A 23,312-nucleotide genomic window follows, 5' to 3' on the forward strand; every position below is an offset into this window, starting at 1 on the left:
TCTCTACCCCCTCCCCGCAACCTCCACTCACATGTGCATGATCTTTCTCTCTCAAAAAAATAAAATTTAAAAAAAAGTGTTGGGATGCTTGGGTGGTTCAGTGATTGAGCGTCTGCCTTTGGCTCAGGGCATGATCCTAGGGTCCTGGGATCAAGTCCCACATTAGGCTCCTCACAGGGAGCCTGCTTATCCCTCTGCCTATGTCTCTGCCTCTCTCTGTGTATCTTTCATGAATAAACAAATTTTTTAAAAAGTTTTTAGTGCTGTAGAACTTCACAAATATGATGAAAATATAGAGTCCAACTCAGCCATTGTGCCAAAATATTACTATACACATATATATTATATATACTGTTATACATACTATATATTATATACTACTACATACAGCAATAAATATATACTATATATATGTTGCATACTATATACTATATATTATACTATACATAATATACATACTATATACAGTATATATTATACTTAACATAATAAGAGCAGTATGACTTCCTACTAAATGACAGTTGTTAGGCATCCATTTGAAGACATTTTGATTGCTGGTGGTATACAGATTGGAATAACAGAAATCTGAAATCTCATTTTATTGGAAGAACTACAACCGACATGAACAGCAAGCATTTGGTATGTCAGCCTAGGAAAACCATGCAGAGGCAACTAACCTCTAGAGAAAGGACATTATATTGAACTGAAACGTTTCTTTTTGTTTTTCTTCTATATGTATATATGTTTCCAAAAAAGCCAAAAGCCAAAAAGAAAAGGATTATTTATACTAGAAAAGCAGCAGATTCCTCAATGAGGACTTGGCATGTTGCCAATGGGTTACTGGCTTTAGTCATACTACCTCACACCAACCCTTAACATGTGGAATCAGGAAAAAGAACTGACAATGATTCAGACCCAAAGGCCTAATAGGCTATTAAATCTCATGAAAGAATTAGATTGCGACATAAATATGCTGAAGCAGAACTAGCTTTTGATGTAGTCTATTAGGGCTCTGTAATAAAATATTATATTGTAAAAATCTAACAATATACTGCTTTTTTCAAGTATTCACTGCCAGATAATCCAGGTATAATCTCTCTGCAAAGACATGGAGGGGAAAGCTCACAAAAAAACATTCTTCCTAAATGTTTACAGAATTCCATTCTTTACTAAAGCATTTAACAAACAAGCAAAAAACTAAAAAATACCTGGGAAAGACAAAATATCTGATACAAGAACACAAGCATATTAATCATTTGATGTTTCAGGAAAACTGAAACTCTATCAAGATAAAGAACGATAGGAATATGATTATCTCTGAAGAAGCAAATACAGGAAAATTACTTTGTAGAAAGTAAATTTTAACATAATTTATCTCTTAGTTTCAACTCCTTTAGAATAATTCTCCTAGGCAAAGACAGAAAACCTCTAAAGCCACCCAGAGGAAAAGTAATAAGAATGAACACTAAAGAACACCAGATAATAATTAAGAGAAAAGAATCATCTTAAAACTTTTGAGAGAAAAATCTAAGAAAACTAGAGGCTGACAGTTTGAGATTTGTCAGAATAGTCACTCCACCCTTTCCCCTTTATAGCCAATAACTGGAACAAACAATGATTCTAGAAGGAAGTAATTAATCCCTCAACAGTAGTTAAAAGAACACTGATCTAGATATTAAATGGCTTAGGTTTAAAATCTATCTAACCCTTATTAGTTAGGCAACCTTATGCTGTTTCCTCCTGAGTTAAATGGGAATAAGAATTCCAGTTATACACTGCAGGATTAACATGAGGATCAAATGACATTGTGTGCGTGTGTGTCTGTGTGTGTGGGGGGGGGATGTATATAACACAAAGATATGTATATCACATCTTGCAAATGTTTAATCATTATTTTGTATTTCTTTTGTGTAACTGACAACAATCTCTAAACTATGTTAACATTCTCCAGTCACTACTGGCATTTTTTCAACCAAGTTTCAAAACAAGGACTAATTTTTGCTCAATTTAAACCTACACCATGGAAACCTTGGCTACTTTATTTGGACTGAAGGACTGGCAAAATTCCACTCCAGGTGGCTAAACAATAATAAACAAGAACTTTCTGTTTCATCACATCCTCACTCATATTATGAATAAAATTTTTCTCCAAGTTTAGTGGCTATTTTTGAACTTTTTAAATACTGCTATATTTTCTCCCCCAATTACAAAACTTTAAAATACCTAAATACTAAAACAAAAAACATTTTAAAACTTAAAATTCAAGATATTTAAAGTTACATCAAAGAGAACAAAATTCAGTATTAGAGTATAGCACTTTGAGATATGAAACCATGTTTCTCTATTCACTGACCCACCCCTCACAAATTCTAGCTCTGAAAAGGCAATTTTCAGATTTCTGAAAATTTCCCAGTATGTTCTATATTTTAATAACAGACAAAATTCTGCTTATGGTCTTTAATTGGGGAGGGGGGAGGTAGGGGGCAAAAGGAGAGGAAGAGAGAGAATCCTAAGTAGGCTCCATGCCCTGTGCAGACCCCAATACAGGGCTCAGTCTCACAACCCTGAGATCATGACCTGAACCAAAATCAAGAGTTGGGACACTTAACCGACTGAGCCACTCAGACACCCCTCATTGTCTTTAATTTTTAAGATTAAACACAGTCATACAGCACATCATCAAATATTTGCAGAATTTAAGACATTTACTAGTAATACAACTACAGAGCACAAATGAGCTACCTCATCAATGAACAGAACAGCACCCAGGAAAAGCTCCGGAAAATAGTACGGCATCATATTGTGAAGCTTTGAGATCTCACAAATTAGCTTCTATATAATATGATTAAAACATTTTTTATTGAGATATAATCCACAGGCCATAAAATTTGCACTTTAAAGTATACAATTCAATAGTTTTTAAAACATTCACAAAATTTTGCAACCACAATCTAAACTATACACTAAACTATAAAAAATGTATACATAGGGGATCCCTGGGTAGCTCAGCGGTTTGGTGCCTGCCTTTGGCCCAGGGCGCAATCCTGGAGTCCTGGGATCGAGTCCCATGTCAGGCTCCTGGCATGGAGCCTGCTTCTCCCTCTGCCTGTGTCTCTGCTCTCTCTCTCTTATGTCTATCATGAATAAATAAATAAATCTTTTTTAAAAATGTATACATATACAGCAATAAAAATCCAAAGAAGCTTTAGAAAAAAATATGTAAATAGTTGTGTTTTTTTTTTTAAGTTTACTTATTTATTGGAGCATCTGGCTAGCTCAGTCAGTAGAACATGCAACTCTTAATCTCGAGGTTGTGAGCTGAAGCCCCACGTCAGGTGTAGGCAGTACTTAAAAATAAAAAAAAATTTTAAAGATTTTATTTATTCATTAGAGACACAGAGAGAGAGAGAGAGAGAGAGAGAGAGAGAGAGAGGCAGAGAGAGAAGAGAGAGAAGCAGGCTCCATGGAGGGAACCTGACGTGGGACTTGATCCTGGGTCTCCAGGATCACGCCCTGGGCTGAAGGCGATGCTAAACCGCTGAGCCACCCGGGCTGCCCAAAATAAAATCTTTATGCAAAAAAGTTTATTTATTTATTTAAGTCATTTCTACACCCAACATGTGGCTCAAACCCATGACCCCAAGATCAAGAGTCACATGCTCCTTGGACTTAGCCAGGTGCCCCAATGTATTTTATTTTTAACTTTGAAGTATTATCATTATCACTTTTTGAAAGGCATTTTTAAAATATATACAAAAATTTTATGCTTAGTGTTATAAACAGGCAAAAACATGAATTTTCTAGCCATTCATGTGAATATATGATTACTTTCACATCTAAACTAAGTGTACACAAATAACTAAATAAAGTATACACAATATGGAAAAATGATACTAACATATCATTCAGTTAAAAAAAAAAACAATTTGAAGAACTTTATGCATAGCAAGATCTTAGCCATACAGAAACAAACACTATGCATTATGTAGGAGTATATTTGCATGTAATATATTTAAAAAGATCTGCAAAGATATTCACCAAGCTGTTAACAGTGGTTACTCCTGGATGGTGAGATTAGAAAGAGTAAAGTGACATTCACTTTTTATTTCATATATTTTTGTATTAATTGCCAATTTAATAATAAGCATATGCTACCTTTTATAATTTTTAATGACCAATTTTTAAAAATTATTTGAAGGTACCATGAGTTTAGTAGTTTCTTCTAAAAAAAAAAAAAAAGAAATACATGAAATTCAATACCTTCTTGTGTCAATTTTTAATTATCCAAACTATAAGAGAAACTGAACACAGCAGCAATGCCAATAGGTTATATTTGGCTACTAAACACAAAATAGGTTTTTGCAGCATCTTTTCTCATACCCCATAGGAAGCATCTGAGTGGTACCCTGAAAAGTCTATGATGAAAACTTTGCTGTACAATAGCTATTTAGTAAAGATAACTAACATCACCTTTTACCCTAACATACTCATGCTTTAACAATCATTGCCAGTACATGTGGAACCAAAATTTTAAAAGGAAAAAAGAAAAACACTCTGAGAAGACATTACAAACTAATACAAAATACAGCTCTTAATTTCAAACAAAATGACCCAACTTATAAAATATCACACCAAGTTTTAGAAGACAGTGGAAAAGAGGAAGAAATAGGAAATGTCTGTCTCCCATTCTCTCTTTTCTTTCTGATTTATCTCCTGATGACTCATACTTGAACTCCTTAATGAACTCACCAGCAAGGGGCTCTGGGGCCCACTTGAAATGTGCAAATCAAACAACGTTGTAAGCAGGAAGACATTAGAAGCATACCTTTAAAAAAAAAAAAAAAAAGAAGAAGAAGCATACCTTTTCCAAAATGAACTTGTTTAAGTATGGCATGTAGCCCTGATTGGAGACAGGCCCCTCATCATCATCCCTGAAGTGCTCTTCAAGGGCAACAGGGTCATGTGGAACCTTCAGCACCGTACACAGATTATGGGACAGGACCTAAGGGGAAAAGAAAGTAGTTTAAAGGCATCCACTACACTAAGCAGTTTCCATATGGCAGCCTCACTGTCTGAACTTGCCGCTCCTTGCCCTAGGGAGACAAAGATAGAGAATAAGCTAACAAACATGGGGTGAGTACTACTAGGCTGCCAGCTCCCCTCGTAGTTATTACTTCATTCCCTCCCTAGTTCTGGTTCACTTCAAACAAGTCTCTTTAACATGCCTACAATGAGCCAGCTCCATGCAAGAATCTGTGACTATACACAGGAATAAAAGAGCGTCAGGAACGCAATGACACTGTCACAGCACTGTGTGGTGACAGACGGTAGCTGAGCCTCTAGTGTGCAAAGCCAAACATATAGAGAAATTGAATCACTATGTTGTATGTCTGAAACTAATGTACACTGTGTATCAACTATACTCAAAAAGAAATTTTTAGGGATCCCTGGGTGGCGCAGAGGTTTAGCGCCCGCCTTTGGCCCAGGGCGCGATCCTGGAGACCCGGGATCAAATCCCACATCGGGCTCCCGGTGCATGGAGCCTGCTTCTCCCTCTGCTTGTGTCTCTGCCTCTCTCTCTCTATCTGTGTGACTGTCATTAATAAATAAAAATTTAAAAAAAAAAATTTTTTAAATATCCATGACTATAATATTCCTTGTAGTCTTTTAGCACTTGGCCTACATTAGAAAGAAAAAAAGGGGAAGGACCAAGAGGATGTTTTCAAAATTAAACTTCTCCCCAGGGAGAGCAGCATCAGTTGGTGAGAGCTGTAGGAAAAAGAGCACGGACCTGGGCAGCTGCAGCCAGGCTTCTGGACCAAGTGACTGAGCGGGGCCAATGACACCTCTCTAGGCTCCAATGTTCTTACTTGTTCAACACGAAGGGCCAAGTTAATATATAAATGTTACCAAATATTAAGTAGCAATCTCTAAGTGTCCCAATATCTCTAAAATTCTGTGATACTAGGCTACACTTACAGCATGAGTCTAAAAGAGCATAACTATAAAAAGAAAAGAAATCAAGGGCCTAGTTTACAAATAGGAGAAAAATTAATTGCAAAAATATCTCAGAAGTCACCAAAATGGTTGAAAATCTTTTGTAGAAAACTCGCACTCTGTATATAAAGCATTACTGGTATTGGCATAATGTGAGTGCATACTTTAACACTCAGGAAGTTCAATTAGCAGTTTGGGCTATCTGAGTACTAATCTCATTTTGCATTACATGAAAATTTTACAGTGAAACTTAAATCCCTCCCATTTCATTTTGGTATTCTAAACAGGACAATTACATAGTTAACACTGTACTTACTTCAACAAAGAATCTTATCAGATGTTAAATCCCAGGTTTAAATCTTCCCTTCTCTCAGCCCTACACATTTAATCACGTGAAGATCTACATTCATCTCAATGAAGACTTTCAATGCCATCAAGCAAGTCACTTTTTTCTGCATACACATTTCAGTTAGAATTTTTTAAGGTTAAAAAAAGTAACCTATAAAAAGAATATTTGCATATCTTCTCTCTATATTTGTTTTGTTTCTCAAGGCTTCATTTATGTGGAGATCCTTTTCCACACGCTTTACTGGTTTTAAGGAAGTTAGTAAAGTAAAGGAAGTAAATTCACAAATGGTTAAATGAAGTAATGAAGACTTTTATCAGCCCCTACAAAGCAGGCTGTGTTTCTCAAGCAAAACCTCTATTTGCTAACACTAGAGCACATGAAGAGAGCACGGTAGAGCTTTTGCTGAAAAATCTTGCCCCACAGCCAGCAAAAACCTAAATCAGTATTTCCTTTCTCTATTTACCTAGTAAAACTTATGGAGTAATTATCTACTCCCAAAGAGGTTTTGTGAGGATCAACTTCAAGAACATAAAATACTTAAAACCTGCAAAGTCCTATAAAAATACGAGTTTAGAGAAATAAAGAGCCATTTTCTCCAAGAAGGCTCAAAGGTCATTCAAATTTGAAATCATTTGAGATTTAATGAAGTAAAAATTCCCAACCACTGATTAAGTTACAGTGCATTCATACAATGTTAAGAACAATAAGGAAGCTCACTGTGTGGTGATATGAAAAGATCTCCAAGATAAGTTAAATGAAAAAAGCAATATGCTTAAGATTATGTTTAGTATGCCATCTTTCATGTACAAGAAAAAGAAAGAAAAAATAAGAAACTCTAACAGAATATGTAAGAAACTAATAACAGTAGAGGAAAGACTAGCTTGGTGGTAGACCTGAGGTAGAAGACCTTTCATTGTTTAGCTCCCCTTTTTCCCAAGTTTGAAAAAAATTTTACCTATTTAACAATGTTCCAACTATTTAAGAACTTAAACATGTATTTTTAAAAAGCTGACTAGCCTAAGATCACACATCTTAGATCTATTTATTCTTGAAGTCTCTATTTTTCTTTTATATTAACCTACTAGAAATTAGGTATATAAGGCACAATCCACAGCAATGAACCATGATTAACACGAGTGAGACAGAAGGGCAATCAATGAGTTCAGAAAAGAGAATGTGTGCTAAAGTGACTTCAAAGAGGAAGTGAACGTAATGTAGGCCTTGAAATAAGGAGAGCTTTTTGGATAGGAAAGGGCAACTGGAAAGCTTTCAGATAGAGGAATAATGAGAAAAGTAGTTGATTAATGCAAACTCCTCAATCTCTCCTGTACTCCCCTTTCTCTACCTTCGGGTTTCATAGATCTTTCCAAGTCAAGTCCTGGCAGGGGCTTTGGATGCCATATTGTCATCCTCTTCATTTTATAGATAGTGAGTACTCGCTCAAAGGGATAAAATTTGTTTTGTTTTGCTTTGTTTTGTTTTTAACCAAGGTTACTTGGCAGAACTGAGACTAGAATTCAAGTTTTGTAATCCCTGGTCCAATACTCTCTAGTAATAAGGAACATCATGGTTTTAGTTCTCTAAAGTCAACAATGTTCTTTGTATATGTAGGTGCTTAGTTCAATTCAGTGATCCCACTAAAGAAGATTTACATTTGAACTCTAGACTTCAACCTTGGACAATTAAACAGTACTTTTGATAAGAGGGATAGCTGAATTCAGTGACAATTTTCTTAACTTTATCTTCATTTAGTTAGACAAATTGTTTTTTTTTTTTAATTTTTTTTTAATTTTTATTTATTTATGATAGTCACACACAGAGAGAGAGAGAGGCAGAGACACGGGCAGAGGGAGAAGCAGGCTCCATGCACCAGGAGCCTTACGTGGGATTCGATCCCGGGTCTCCAGGATCGGGCCCCGGGCCAAAAGCAGGCGCCAAACCGCTGCGCCACCCAGGGATCCCCTAGTTAGACAAATTGTGAGGGAAACAACACTTAATAGTAGCAAGGACCCTAGAGGAGATCTGAGCACCAGCCCTGCTCTCACACAGTCTGTTTCTGTTTAGTGGTTTGCCACTTACTGTTTTATAATGGTTTAATGTTTTGCTACTTATATGCTCAGCCTCAGTATCCTCACTGCAGAATAAGGTGTTAACCCTGTTTCTAAAAAAAATTTTTTAAAGCCAATCCTTAATTGTCAACCCTAAACTTGTTTTATGAATTCAGCAAAAGAGCTACAATCTGATAAGAAATACAGCTTTTTTCATTGTTAATATGGCCTAGAATAGGTAAGTTTTCATCAAACAAAATAAACTGAATAACGGATAACTGAAAATGTTTTTTCACTAAAAAAGAAAAAAAAGTGTGCTATCTTTTTTTTTTTTTAAAGCTTTTATTTATTTATTCATGACAGACAGAGAGAGAGAGAGGCAGAGACACAGGCAGAGGGAGAAGCAGGCCCCATGCAGGGAGCCCGACGAAAAGTGTGCTATCTTTAAACCTTTTCCAAAAAAATTTTTTTTCAAAGATTTTTTTTATTTATGTGACAGAAAGACCAGGGGGAGCAGCAGAGGGAGAGGGAAAAGTAGGTTCCCTGATGATCAGGGAGCCCGATGAGGTGGCTCGATCCCTAGGACCCTGGGATCATGATCTGTGCTGAAGGCAGATGCTTAACCAACCGAACCACCCAGGAAGCCCCAGAACTTTCCAAAACTTCTATTAGCAATCTTTTAAAAGCCTAAACAGTATCTCAAGGGTTTTTTTTTTTTAATTAAAAAATATAATATATAAAGAAACCAAAATCTCAAAAGCCAGAATATAAACTACTAACAAGAAGTAAACACTCCAGGGACACCTGGGTGGCTCAGCGGTTTAGCACCTGCCTTCGGCCCAGGGAGTGATCCTGGAGTCCCAGGATCAAGTCATGCATCAGGCTCCCTGCATGGAGCCTGCTTCTCCCTCTGCCTCTGCCTCTGTCTCTGCCTCTCTCTCTCTCTGTCTCTCATGAAAAAGAGAAAGAAAGGAAAGGAAGGGAGGGGAGGGGAGGAGAGGGGAGGGGAGGGGAGGGGAGGGAGGGAGGGAGGGAGGGAGGGAGGGAGGGAGGGAGGAAGGAAGGAAGGAAGGAAGGAAGGAAGGAAGGAAGGAAGAAAGAAAGAAAGAAAGAAAGAAAAGAAAGAAAGAAAAAGAAAGAAAGAGAAAGAAAGAAAAGAAAGAAAGAAAGAAAGAAAGAAAGAAAGAAAAGACTTCATAAGTTTGTATAATAGCTTATGCTTTTTAGGGTAGACTCACATCATCCATTAGTTGGTTTCAGTCTTGTCCTTGGGAAAAGTAGGTATTACTGCTATTTTACAGATGAAGAGGCGGAGTCAGAGATTAGGAGTTGTGCCTCAAATCACAGTTTTATGTGTAGTAAAACTAGGACAAGAACCCAAGCTTCCTGCTCTGATGCCCTTTCCACACTTGCCACTTTCCCTCTTTCTGGAAGAACAGAAAGCCCTAAGACTCTGTGGCCATGTACCCCTGTTGTAAGGCTCAGGTGCAGTGATGGACTGATGTTCACCTAGTCCTACCTAGTCAATTCTAGGACTCAGTGAGGTGGCCGGCACAATTTTGTGGAGCAGAGTTAAATCCAGTGGTAAAGAACTACATATGCCTAGAACTCTGGTACCCTTCTCTCTCAGGGAGCCCCTATCTCCTAGCACCAACCTTTGGGGGAACCAGTTCCAAGAGGCACTAGCGTCTCCAGATGAGGAAGCTGGAAAGCAGACCAGGATGAAAGCAATCAGGAAGAAAGAGGGCTCCAAGTTCTTGATTTGTTTAAGGACTGCCTCTGAATCACTCTAATCAGAATGTCTGCAAGTTTCTTGAAAAAACTGAATTTATCCCACTTCAAATGCCTGCTCCTCCAAAGGCCATTCTTTTAGCACCCACATGATTGCTAAGCAACTTTGCTCTCATTCCTGATATGAAGAATAAACTATTGTTTACTACAATAAAAGATCCATATCCATGCCAATAATCCCTCTCTCCAGTTCTTTCATAACTATCTACTATTGCCTCTGCAAGGGCCTTTGCTGACAAGAGATGACTGATTAACTGTATGAGCCCTGTTCGTTGGTCTGTTCCTGTTCAGTGGTTTGCCATTTATCCTCTTTAAGCACTTTACTCCAACTATCATGAAACAAAATCAAAGATGATGAACTACTAAACAGTGTTTTAACACACATGAGTGCATAATGTTTACCCTCCACCCTCCCAAAGATGTAGAGATTATAAATGTCCTCTGAAGCGTGCCCCCCCCCCAACAAGTCACACAATTTCCCTTTACAGGATGTGCGTAATGGGCAAACTTCAACACTGAAGAAAAAGGGAGGTGGGGATCTCTATTCCAACATGCTTATCTGAACCAACACAATTACAGAATTATAATTTATAATAAGCAATCTTAAAAAAATGAAAATTCCTGTCTGATTTATAAAATTTCAAGCTAATGGCAAATTACCAGAAAACTCTTCCTAACAATGACCCAGAATGACCAATTTCCTACCAGTATTATGCCCTGCCTTAAAGAGCATTGTCTTAATAGAAGTCCTGCCCCTTTACCACAGAGTCATTTTCCCTTTCCTGACAATATTCTTTCATCCTGCTTATCACTGTTTAAGTCTTGCTTGCTTTCTCTTAAATTACCTTCATTGTAATCAGCCTCAGAAATCTCCAGGTCAGTGTTGACTCAGTTCCTAAAAGCAATCACCATCCTGACACTTTTACCAAATTAATCTTATTAAAGTGCTGCTTATCATATTATCCCCTCATCTAAAATTCATCAAAAGCCTACAGAAGGAAAACCCAAATAAGTATCTCAGCCCTGTATTTAAGTCACTCAACAAGTCAAGCCCTCTTTACCTTTCTAGCATTTCTTCTTACCCATCTTGTATGAACCATACAAATCCCACCAAACAAGTTTACTCACTGAAACACACACAAATCCTGTACCACTTCCCTTCCCTCCAGGCCTTTGCTCCAACCACCCCTATACCTCCATTCCCATCTAACATAAATGTCATCCCTTTCAGAAGCTCCCACCACCCAAAATCAAGATGGTCTTTCCTCATTCTGCATTTCCCAAGCACTCTGTATTTCTTATTTTACACTACCACACATGGTTTTTCTCTCCCAAGATTGTAAATTTCTGAAAGAAAGGCCCATGTCTTACCTATCCTTGCATTCCCACAGCACCTCACATGCTATCCAGAGGGCAGAAAGCTTTCAATAAATGCTAAATGAATCCTTTCTAAAAATCCTCTTTTAACAGTAAAACTATAGTATTTTAATAATGACAACCTTAGGAAATATTCTACTCCTGCCTCTTAGCTTCATGGATAAAAAGAGCGGGGCCTGAGACTTGGCCTAAGTCACAATGTGATTAGTAACAAAACAGGGATGAGACTCCAGGTCTCCACCAGCCTGTCCCACAACAATGGAGTGCTAGAAACATTCCATTTGCTTCATTACATCCTTCAAGACTAGATCATTCTCCACAAACTCTGGAAACCTTTACTGGCCCTCCTGTCTGCTGAACTCCTATGCATCATTTAAGCGAATTGTCTCATATGCTAGCAGTATCTCAAATACCTAGCTGCAGCTCAGTTAAGGGAGGAAACCATACCTAATAGTTGTATTCCATATTCTTCACAGAGACTACCAATAGAAGCATCACACTTATGGACAGATTAAGGCAGGATATGTAACTCAAAACCACCTGTTGTGATGTTGTCTACAGACTGTATGCCATGAAACTACCTAAATTAAGCACCTTTAATAAGTTATTTCAGATAATTAAAAAAAAAGTTATTTCAGATAATTAACTTAGCCCTCTTCAGAAATCAAACAAAGTATCAGTATATTTAACCACATAAAAAGATTTTTAATTTCCCTTTAAAAAGAGACACCACAGGGGCACCTCCATGGCTCAGAGGTTGAGCATCTATCTGCCTTTGGCTTAGGTTGTGATCCTGGGGTTCTGGATCTGAGTCCCACATTAGAGCCTGTTTCTCCCTCTTCCTATGTCTCTGCTTCTCTCTCTGTCTCTCTCATGAATAAATAAAATCTTTAAAAAAAGAGAGCGACACCACAAAGAAACAAAGAAAAAAGGCTGATAGCTCCAATATTCAAATTACTCTTAGAAATCAAAGATGAACACCTAATGAAAAAAAATGGACAATGGACATGAATGGGAAATTCATAAAAGAAACAAATGGCTAATAAATACAGGAAAGAAAATAAATAAATAAATAAATAAATAAATAAATAAATAAATAAATAAATAAATGAAAGATGCTTAACCTAGTAATCAAAATAATGTAAATTAAAAGAGCTATCACTTCTTGAATAACAATACCTGATTTTTGAACAGATACAGGGGAGTGAAGATCACCACTACCCAACACTGGAGAAGGAATAGAGCAGGTTTTCTCCATCACTACTGACATTTTGGACCAGATAATTTTTTTTTCCTTTAAGTAAGTTCCATGCCCAGCATGGAGCCCAAGGCAGGCTTCAATTCACCAGATCAAGATCTGAGCTGAGACCAAGAGTCAAACACTTAACTGACTGAGTCACCCTGGTGGCCCTAGACCAGATAATTCTTTGTTTAGGGAGCAGGGGGAGGTGTGTCCTATGCATTGTAGGATGTTTAGCAGCATCCCCAGCTGGAAATACCTAAACATCTCAAATATCTATGAATAGGAAAGTGGTTAAATAAAACATGGTGCATCAACACAGTAAAATAGTTCATAGCCATTATTAAGGATGTTGTCTGTATCTATCAGACAACAGTGATATGGAAAGTGATATGGAAAGCAATGGACAACAGTGATATGGAAAGAGGACTCTATCACCTCTTTAAGAAATAGGTTACAGGGACACTTGCGTGGCTCAGTGGTTGAGTGTCTGCCTTTGGCTGAGTGATCCCAGGGTCCTGGTGTTACAGTCTTATATCAGGCTCCCCGAAGGAAGCCTACTTCTCCCTCTATGCCTCTGCCTCCCTATCTCTCATGAATAAGTAAATTTTTAAAAAAATAATAATAATAAAATAAAAAATTTTAAAAAGAAAATAGGTTACAAAAGCATATGAAATATAGTCCCATTTATATAAAAGGATATGTTTGCGTACAACACATGTACGTATGCATGTGTATATGTGTACAGAGCAAGGAAGGAGAGGAAAAAGGTACGGAGAAGAGAGAGAAGATTTTAGAAAAATATTCACTGAAAAGTTCATTGCACCTGCCTCTGGTGGTAGAATTTTGGGTACTTTTACCTTTGTCTCTATACTTCAATGTGTTGTTTGAATATTCTATGTATTATCTTTATAATCAGAAAAAGTGAAGCTTTTATATTTATGGAAAATTTTTAAATTAAATATGTCTGGGGGGTTCAAGCTAGAGAACACCAATAAAATTACAAAATTACAAGAGATCATTGTAAGACTATAGAGTTGAAATTAATTCAGTTCAGTCATTCACAAAGAACTATGCTTTGCCATACCTCTTGAAGAAGCCACACGATAGGCAACAAAGTCCCAATCTGGGACAGCTTCCTTAGATTCCAGTGTCCCACTGGACTATGCAGAAACAAATATCTTTAAGATAAATCATTTATAAAAAGATTTAACAGGCAGCTTGGTGGCTCAGCGGTTTAGCACTGCCTTCAGCCCAGGGTGTGATCCTGGAGACCCGGGATCGAGTCCCACATCGGGCTCCTTGCATGGAGCCTGCTTCTCCCTCTGCCTATGTCTCTGCTTCTCTCTCTGTCTCTCTCATGAATAAATAAAATCTTAAAAAAAAAAAAATTAAAAAAAAAAAAGATTTAACTCCAATTGAAGTGTCTACATCTACCCTCCCACTACTCTGTAAGTTCCATAAAGAGAAGGTCTGGGGACACCTGGGTGGCTCAGCGGTTGAGCGTCTCATCTGCCTTCAGCTCAGGGTGTGATCCTGGAGTCCCAGGATCGAATCCCACATCAGGCTCCTTGCATGAACTGCTCTCCCTCTGCCTGTGTCTCTGCCTCTCTCTCTCTCTCTGTCATGAATAAATAAAATATTTTAAAAAGAGAAAGGTCTGTATTTTATCCATCTGTGCAATGCCAAAACCTAAAAAAGTTCCTGATGTTCAACAAATGTTTGCTAAATGAGCCCTATTTAAGAATTTTCTTTTCTCTTTTTCTCTCTTTTTTAAATTTAGTTTGCTTCTCCATCTTTATCTAGATAGGTCTTTGAATTTATTTCCCTGTACTACCACTATATTCCACTGGGGAGAATTTTTGTTTAATTGGAATCTCTAATTCAGATCACTTTTAGAGTAAAAACCAATGTCTCCGTTAGTTATTCATACCACCAGAACTAGCAGGCGTAACTCGTCTGGCCTGAGGTCTAGTAGAGCAATCTCAAAATTCAAGTAGAGATTTTTTTTTAAGATTTTATTTATTTATTCATGAGAGACTCCCAGAGAAAGGCAGAGACACAGACAGAAGAAGAAGCAGGCTCTGTGTGGGGAGCCCAAAGTGAGACTCGATCCCAGGGCTCTGGGATCACCACCTGAGCCAAAGGCAGATGCTCATCCACTAAGCCACCCAGGTGCCCCTCAAGTAGAGATTTTTGAGAAAAGGACTCAATAAGAATTAACAAGTGTGAATGAGAACTCTATAACAGAAGAGAGATAAATTAGGTAGGTAGTACACTCCATCCAAAAGAAAATCTGAAGCCACAGTATACACGCAAAGTGATGATCACAAATCTGAAGTTTATGTTTTCTGTCCCCTCATCTGACCACACTGTCTCCTTATGATCTCCATAATATGGCTTCCATCCCCATCAATCTCATGAAATTGCTTTTTCAAAAGGATTCTGTGGCAGACATAGAGACGTACCACTCAAATCCCTCAAGAATGGAAATGCTGCTTAGCTACAAGGACTGTAGTTAGCTGAGAGCCTCCAGCTTCCTCAGGGTCTTCCTCAGCCAACGACTGAGCAAGATGGTCATATCATTTGCTCCCAATTTTGTCAGGTCCATACCACAGTTTGATAGCTCCTTTTCCCAGTCCTGCTTCTACTCTCTTTTCCCCCCATAGGTGTTTCTTCTCAATAGCCCTTTTGCACTCCCAACTCTGTCTTTAGCATCTGCTTCCTGAAGAACCTATGAGACAGACACTTTCTGAACCAGGCATTCTCCGAAGTTGCTGGCACTTGGCAGTCTAAATCATCCCCCTCCTCTCAGACTATTTTGGTTCTTCTTCTACAAAGGTGCCTTTGTAGGACCCGCTACTTCATCCCTCATTCTCCCAACTGGACATTTCCCAAAGCTCAATTTTCAGCCCTGAGTTCTTTCTCCTTATTCTCTTTTTCAAAAATGCTTTTATTCTGACAATGTTAAGTCACCTTTATTCTAATAACTCTCAGATCTCCTTCTGGTCTTTCCCTCTCAACTGAACTCTGATTTACAACCCTAACTAATACTACAGATTTCTATACTAAATTTGCCTCACATCCAAAAAACCCAAAGAAGAATTCATCTCCTTTCTCCCCAAAACAGGTTTTCCACCCTGATGCTGACTTTGGTACCACCATTCCTTTAACAAAATTATGGACTCTCCTCTTCATGTACCTCTTGTACTTTGAGTTTGTATTGCTGAGTCTAATTCAGGATCCCCAGTGCCAACTCCTCTCTCTACTGAATGAGCTGCTCTATCAGCTTACGGCTAACCAGAGAATGTAATGCTGGGGAAACAGGGGCTCCTTGCCCTCAGTAACAGGTCCCATTCTCCCTTCTGAGACTCCAACAAAGAGCTGCTGCAGAGCAAACACTCAACAGGATATGACTGTGGTAAACACATCAAGCTAACATAGTTAAATTAGAAGGCTAACCCTCAAAGACCTCATCTGGTACTTCACATTTTACAAATGAGCAAACTGAAGCCTGGTAAGAAGTGACTTCCCATGGCTACACAAGTATCAGAGCACAGACAGGTCTCCAGACTCCCCAACCAGTGCTCTTTCCTGACGTGTTTTCCTGCTTTCCCAGGGGATTGATCTTCCGTATTTTTCATCATAGATGTTCTTATAGATGAATTTGACACATCCCTTAAGGTCAGTGACAAATGTCTCTTCCTCTAGAAGCATTCTTTGACCTAAATCCTCCGATCTTCCCCATAGGATAGATAGGTTCCCCTCCTCTGTGTGCCCAAGCACCTTTTAGTGAGTGTGTGAAAGTTTCATTTAAAAAGAGCTGAAGCGGGGCAGCTCCAGTGGCGCAGCGGTTTGGCGCCGCCTGCAGCCCGGGGCGTGATCCTGGAGACCCGGGATCGAGTCCCACGTTGGGCTCCCTGCATGGAGCCTACTTCTCCCTCTGCCTGTGTCTCGGTCTCTCTCTCTCTGTGTTGCTCATGAATAAATAAATAAAATCTTTGGGAAAAAAAAAAAGAGCTGAAGCAAAAAAAATTAAAGTTAAAATTAAAAAATGAATGAATGAATGAATGAATGAATAAATAAAATGAAATAAAATAAAATAAAATAAAATAAAATAAAATAAAATAAAATAAAAAGAGCTGAAGCGGGCACCCCGGATGGCTCAGGCTCAGCGGTTTACTGCCACCTTCAGCCCAGGGTCTGATCCTGGAGACCTGGGATCAAGTCCCCCATTGGGCTCCCTGCATGGAGCCTGCTTCTCCCTCTGCCTGTGTCTCAGCCTCTCTCTCTCTCTCTCTCTCTCTCTCTCTCTCTAATGAATAAATAAAAATCTTTTAAAAAAATAAAAATAAAAATAAATAAAAAGAGCTGAAGGGACGCCTGGGTGGCTCAGTGGTTGAGCATCTGCCTTCGGCTCAGAGCATGATCCTGGAGTCTCAGGATTGAGTCCCACATTGGGCTCCCTGCATGGAGCCTCCTTCTCCCTCTTGCCTGTGTCTCTGCCTCCGTCTTTCTGTGTCTCTCATGAATAAATAAATAAAATCTTTTTAAAAAATTTAAAAGTTAGCTAAGCGCCTCCAGCTATTCCAAAAACATTTGGAAAATTAACATTCATCCTTACACAAGAATGACAATAAAGGGACAAAAATGGTAGAATTGGTCTTAAAAATCACTATGTTGCAGCCAACAATGAAATAATCCATTACAGGCAAGTGTCATGAATAGATCCCACAAGACTTAGGTGAAATGTGTACTTCCTTTATCTCACTATATTTGAATTGCCAGTTTGCTGGGTCTGTAACATTCACAAGACTAAAGCACTATGGGGTAAGGAACATTATCTGTTTTGATTCCCACTGCCACCATCCCAGCCTTGCACTCATCAAAGGACTCATCAACTTTCACAGAAGCCCCCCAACTGGTCTCCTGATCTCCAGCCTCTCACCTCCATCATCAGAATAATCTCAAAACTCTACCTTTGTCATAAATACCCAAAAAGTTTTAGTAACCTCCCCTCTTTGTAGGATCAGTTCTGGACTACTGGTTCTAATATAGTCAATCAACAAATATAAGTTAACCATCTATTCCGTGCAAGAACAAAAACACGTAAAATGTAACCCCACATCCATCACCCTATGAACTGAAAGAATTGATGGGACTGTCCTGCCTGGCAAGGTCGATAATGCTCCATTCTCCCAGAGCTGCTTATGCAATGAAATATAATACCATCCAGCATGTGTTGGAGCATGGTTGGTACACCATGCTCACATACACCACTTGCATGGTCCAAATCAAACATACTTGATTACCAAACAAAGCTCATTTTCTCACTGGGTGTTATGCTCTATGTTGGCAAATCGAACTCCAGTAAAAAAAAAAAAAGAAAGAAAAGAAAAACAAAACAAAACAAAGCTCATTTTCTTAAAGCAAAAGGTATAGGAGGCACAGAAGAATCTTAAGCTGAAAAAATTTGTTTTTCCAATAATGCAAAAATCTCTCCCTAATGACAACAAGATCTCTTCATTTATGAAATTCAACTATATGCAGATTTACTCCTAAATACCTTTCCACAGTTAAGTAATCGCTGAGAATTGCAGTTTCAAGAAAGCACAGATTTTCAATCAAAAAAAAAAAGGAACCTGAAGGTATAATGAGAAGGAAATAAACCAGTAAGCAGAGCAGAAAAAGAAATTCATGAAATGAATCCCAGGGGGAGATGGAGGAAGCTGAGACAAGAGCTACCTTAGACTTATGTTGTAGGACGGGAACAGGGACACACATAAGAGAGACTGCAGAGGCAAGCTGGAATACCTCAAACTCAAGTTCTAATGTGCTAATTATCCACTGAGGGGATTACATAATAACCCTTCTGTTCGGATGGAATGAGAACATAGCTACTCTGTGATGGCAAATGGGGTAAGTGGGAAAAGGTCACGCAAAGCCTCTTCTGTCTCTAGCTTCAGGTATGATGCACCTCAGGACTATAGTGAGACCTGAAAGGAAATATGAAATGGAGATCAAAAAGGTTAAGAACTCTGAGTCATAAGATTAGAAATGCATATTGGCTCTTAAGATGGAGGGCCACACACACACATACACAGTGCCTCACAGTTTGTATATTACCTTTCAAAAAGCAGAAGTTTACATATTATTTCAAAGAAAACCCCAACTTCCAACTTATCTAACTGAGGTTATGAGTAAAGAAAGGAAATAACCCAGAAGCCATTATCATTTTAAGATTTTTAAGTGTCTCTTACATGTTATTTGGAGAGCTATCTTTACTATTTTGTTTTAGTGAAATATGAGAAATATTTACAAAGACTTGTAGGCTCTTTCATGATTCCAATTGTCTCACTCTTTTTTTTTAAATTAGATTTTTTTAGTTCCTCAATAGAAACAACTTTTACCACAGAGGTTAATAGAAATATAATACTAAAGATTAGGAGAAAATACTATACATGCCAAGGTCACAAAAATTAACCATATTTTTACATTGTGCTTCACACGATAAAAGCCCTTTACTGCACCTTGCTTCCATTATACATTTGTTCTGCTTACGTAGAGGACATATTCCAAGTGGATGCCTGAAACCCAAGTGGATAGTACCAAACCCTAGATACATCTCTTTTCCGATACATACATATCTATGATCAAGTTTAATTTATAAATTGGGCACAGTAGAATAACAACAATAACTAATAATAAAATAGGATAATTATAACATACTATAATAAAAGTTATGTGAAAGTGGTATCTCTCTCAAAATATTGTACTATACTCACCCTTCCTGTAATTATAAGAGATGATAAAAGGCCTACATGATGAGATCAAGTGAGGTGAATGATGTAGGCACATATTGTTATGCTACTACTGAACTTCTGAGGCTATGTCAGAAAGAGGACCATCTACTTCCAGACCACGGATGACTGCAGGACTGAAACCGTGAAATTCGAAAATATGGATAAGTGAAGACTACTGTATTTTCAACTGAGACTTTGGCCAGGCTCAATTACTTTTGTAAGTAGTAAGGTTAAAAATTTTTTTAGACTAGGGCAGCCCCAGTGGCTCAGTGGTTTAGCGCCGCCTTTAGCCCAGGGCCTGATCCTGGAGACCCAGGATTCAGTCCCACATCGGGCTCCCTGCATGGAGCTTGCACTCCCTCTGCCTGTGTTGTGTCTCTGCCTTTCTCTCTCTCTCTGTCTCATGAATAAATAAATAAAATCTTTAAAAAAAAATTTTTTTAGACTAAATGCCTACATGGGAACAGAACATATGATATTCATAAGATATATAAACCAGCTGCAAAGCAAAGAATAAAAGATATTTAGCTGAAAAATCGATCACTGAAGAAATGAATAAAGTCAAACTACCCATGTTGGGACGCCTGGGTAGCTCAGCAGTTAAGCATCTGCCTTCAGCTCAACGTGTGATCCTGGAGTCCCAGGATCAAATCCCACATAGGGCTCCCTGCATGGAGCCTGCTTCTCCCTCTGCCTAGGTCTTTGGCTCTCTCTCTCTGTGCCTCTCATGAATAAATAAATAAAATCTAAAAAAAAAAAAAGAAAATCAACTACCCGTGTTGTTCCTCAAATTCTACACTTAGGTCCTCTTTTACTTCAAAAGGGCACAATTAAAAAAAAAAAAAAAAAAAAAAAAAAAAAAACACTGTGTTTCTAAAAACAACACGATAAAAGTACACAGCCAAAAAGTTTATTTCAAGACATTTCCAGGACTGACATGTAATTCGCACTGCAACCATAATTGCAGAGTAAAGTTATAATAAAGGTTGCAAAAAATATCACTAGACTTTGCTATATTTAAAAGGACATTTACTAAAACAATAAGAGTATTAATTTTAAGGTACATTTTGATCTCTGGAAGGAACATAATAATGGTTACCTCCAGGGCAGGAAAATAGTGTGGGCCAGGGGTTGGAGAAAACTTTTCACTTTTATAAATGCCCTTTTGAACTCTTATGAGTTCTTTTTTTATGAATTTTTTTAAATTTTTTTAAGGCTTTATTTTATTTATTTATTCATGAGAGAGAGAGAGGCAGAAGGAGAAGCAGGCTCCATGCAGGGAGTCTGACGCGGGACTCAATCCCGGGTCTCCCGGATCACGCCCTGGGCTGAAGGCGGAGCTAAACCACTGAGCCACCGGGCTGCCCGAACTTCATGAATTCTATATCATGTGTGTATATGAACTATTCCAAAGTTTCTCTTTGATATACAAATGCTTAAATAATAGCCTTCATCACCTTATCTTCTTGGATGTGTTTTTTTTCTTTTTTTAACTTTTATGTTATTTTAATTCTAGCACAATTAATATAATGATATATTAGTTTCAGGCATACAATATAGTCATTGAAGAATACATTACTCAGTACTCATCACAATGCATGTACTCTCTTAATTCCCTTACCTATTTCACCCATCCCCCACAACCAACTTCCCTTTGGTTAACTACCAGTTTGTTCTCTATATTTACGAGTCTGGTTTTTTTTGCTTGTCTTCCTTTGTTCATTCGTTTTGTTTCTTATATTCCACATGAGTGAAATCATATGGTATTTGTCTTTCTCTGACTTATTTCACTTAGCATTGTGCCATCTAGACCCATCCATGTTGTCACAAATGTTGCAAATGGCAAGATTTCACTCTTTTTCATGGCTGAGTAATATTCCATTGTATTATACACCACATCTTCTTTATCCATTCATCTATCAATGGACACTTGGGTTGCCTCCATATCTTGGTTATTATAAATAATGCAGGGGCACTTGGTTATTATAAATGCTGCAGGGGCACCTGGGTGACTCAGTTAGTGTCTTTTAGCTTTGTTGACTGTTTCCTTTGCTGTGCAGAAGCTTTTTATTTCGATGTCCCAATTGTTTATTTTTGCTTTTATTCCCTTGCCTTAGGAGACATATTTAGAAAAATGCAGCTAAGGCCTATGCCAAAGAAATTACTGCCGGTGCTCTCTTCTAGGACTTTCATGGTTTCAGGTTGGAATTGCATGTATTTCTAAGTAACTGGAGATTTATCATCTTTCAGCAAGATCACTGAAATTCTAAATCATCTGAAGATCATTTTAAAACAAAAGTAGAGGGCAGCCTGGTGGCTCAGCGGCTAAGCGCCACCTTCAGCCCAGGGCGTGACCCTGGGGAGCCAGGACCGAGTCTCACGAGTCTCACGTTAGGCTCCCAGCATGGAGCCTACTTCTCCCTCTGCCTGTGTCTCTGCCTCCCTTTCTCTCTGTGTCTCTCATGAATAAATAAATAAAATCTTAAAAACAAAATCTTAAAAAAAAAGTAGAGAATAATTATTGCCTCTAATTCAACTAATATGCCCTATACCTATTTCCATGGACTTCTGCAAATTGATATTAAAACCTAAAAGCAAGAAAGTCTGCTTCAGATGGCATATTAATACGGTTTCCTAACATAATCTATACACAAATACCCCTCATTAATATATATATACACACATACACACACACACACATACATACTCACACACACACACACACACACACACAGGTGCCTGGCTGGCTGAGTCAGTGGAGTCTGTGACTCTTGATCTTGAGGTTGTAAGCTCAAGCCCCACATTGGGTGTAGAGATTAATTAAAAATAAATATTTTAAAAAATGCACACACACAGACAAAAGTAGGACATAAACACCAAAACCAAACCAAGAGAAAAAAATGGGTGAAAAAAAAACCATAACATTCAATTCAATTATATTTATTCAGCTACCTAAATGTACCTAGCACCTTCCTATAGGTATGTGTCCATCAATCACTCAGTTTTTTATTCTCACACATCAATTACAGGGTATATTAAAATTGAATTCAAAACAGTAATAGTCTTATAGTTTATTCTAAGGAAAAAAACTATTCATAAATACAAGGGTTTTTTAAAGATTTTATTTATTTATTAGAGAGAATGAGCATGCATATGCAAGAGAGAGAGAGAGAAAGAGGGCAGGAGCAGAGGAAGAGGGAGGAGCAGACTCCCTGCTGAGCAGGAAGCTGCTTTGCAGCTAGACCCCAGGACCCTGGGATCATGACCTGGGCCAAAGGCAGACACTTAACTGACTGAGCCACCCAAGTGTCCATAAATACAAGTTTAAAAGCAAGCAGAGAATGTTTGTGAAGACTTTTTCCCCCACCATATCTACTTCAGCCAACAAATAGATCAGTACACAATTAGGAAAAGCTTAACTCGGGCAGCCCCAGTGGCCCAGCGGCTTAGCGCCGCCTGCAGCCCAGAGTGTGATCCTGGAGACCTAGGATGGAGTCCCGCGTCGGGCTCCCTGCATGGAGCCTGCTTCTCCCTCTGCCTGTGTCTATGCATCTCTCTCTCTCTGTGTCTCTCATGAGTAAATAAATAAAAATCTTAAAAAAAAAAAAAAAGGAAAAGCTTAACTCAAAATAATTCAGTTTAATGTCCCTCTGTATCCAGCCTGAAAAAAGAGTAATACCCAATCAATACAAAAATTTTAAAAATGA

At 38.2% G+C, this 23,312-nt stretch overlaps 1 protein-coding gene across 1 annotated transcript in view; it reads right to left on the reverse strand.

Moving 5' to 3' along the window:
- SWAP70 (switching B cell complex subunit SWAP70) overlaps positions 1 to 23,312 on the reverse strand; it is a 70,540-nt gene that overhangs the window by 41,864 nt on the left and 5,364 nt on the right. Inside the window, exon 2 of the mRNA XM_055318084.1 lies at positions 4,862 to 5,002. Within this exon, the coding sequence (XP_055174059.1) occupies positions 4,862 to 5,002 (141 nt within the window). The remainder of the gene's footprint in view (positions 1 to 4,861; positions 5,003 to 23,312) is intronic.

The sequence above is a fragment of the Nyctereutes procyonoides genome, unplaced genomic scaffold (assembly GCF_905146905.1).
Source record: "Nyctereutes procyonoides isolate TBG_1078 unplaced genomic scaffold, NYPRO_anot_genome, whole genome shotgun sequence".
Lineage (NCBI taxonomy): Eukaryota > Metazoa > Chordata > Mammalia > Carnivora > Canidae > Nyctereutes > Nyctereutes procyonoides.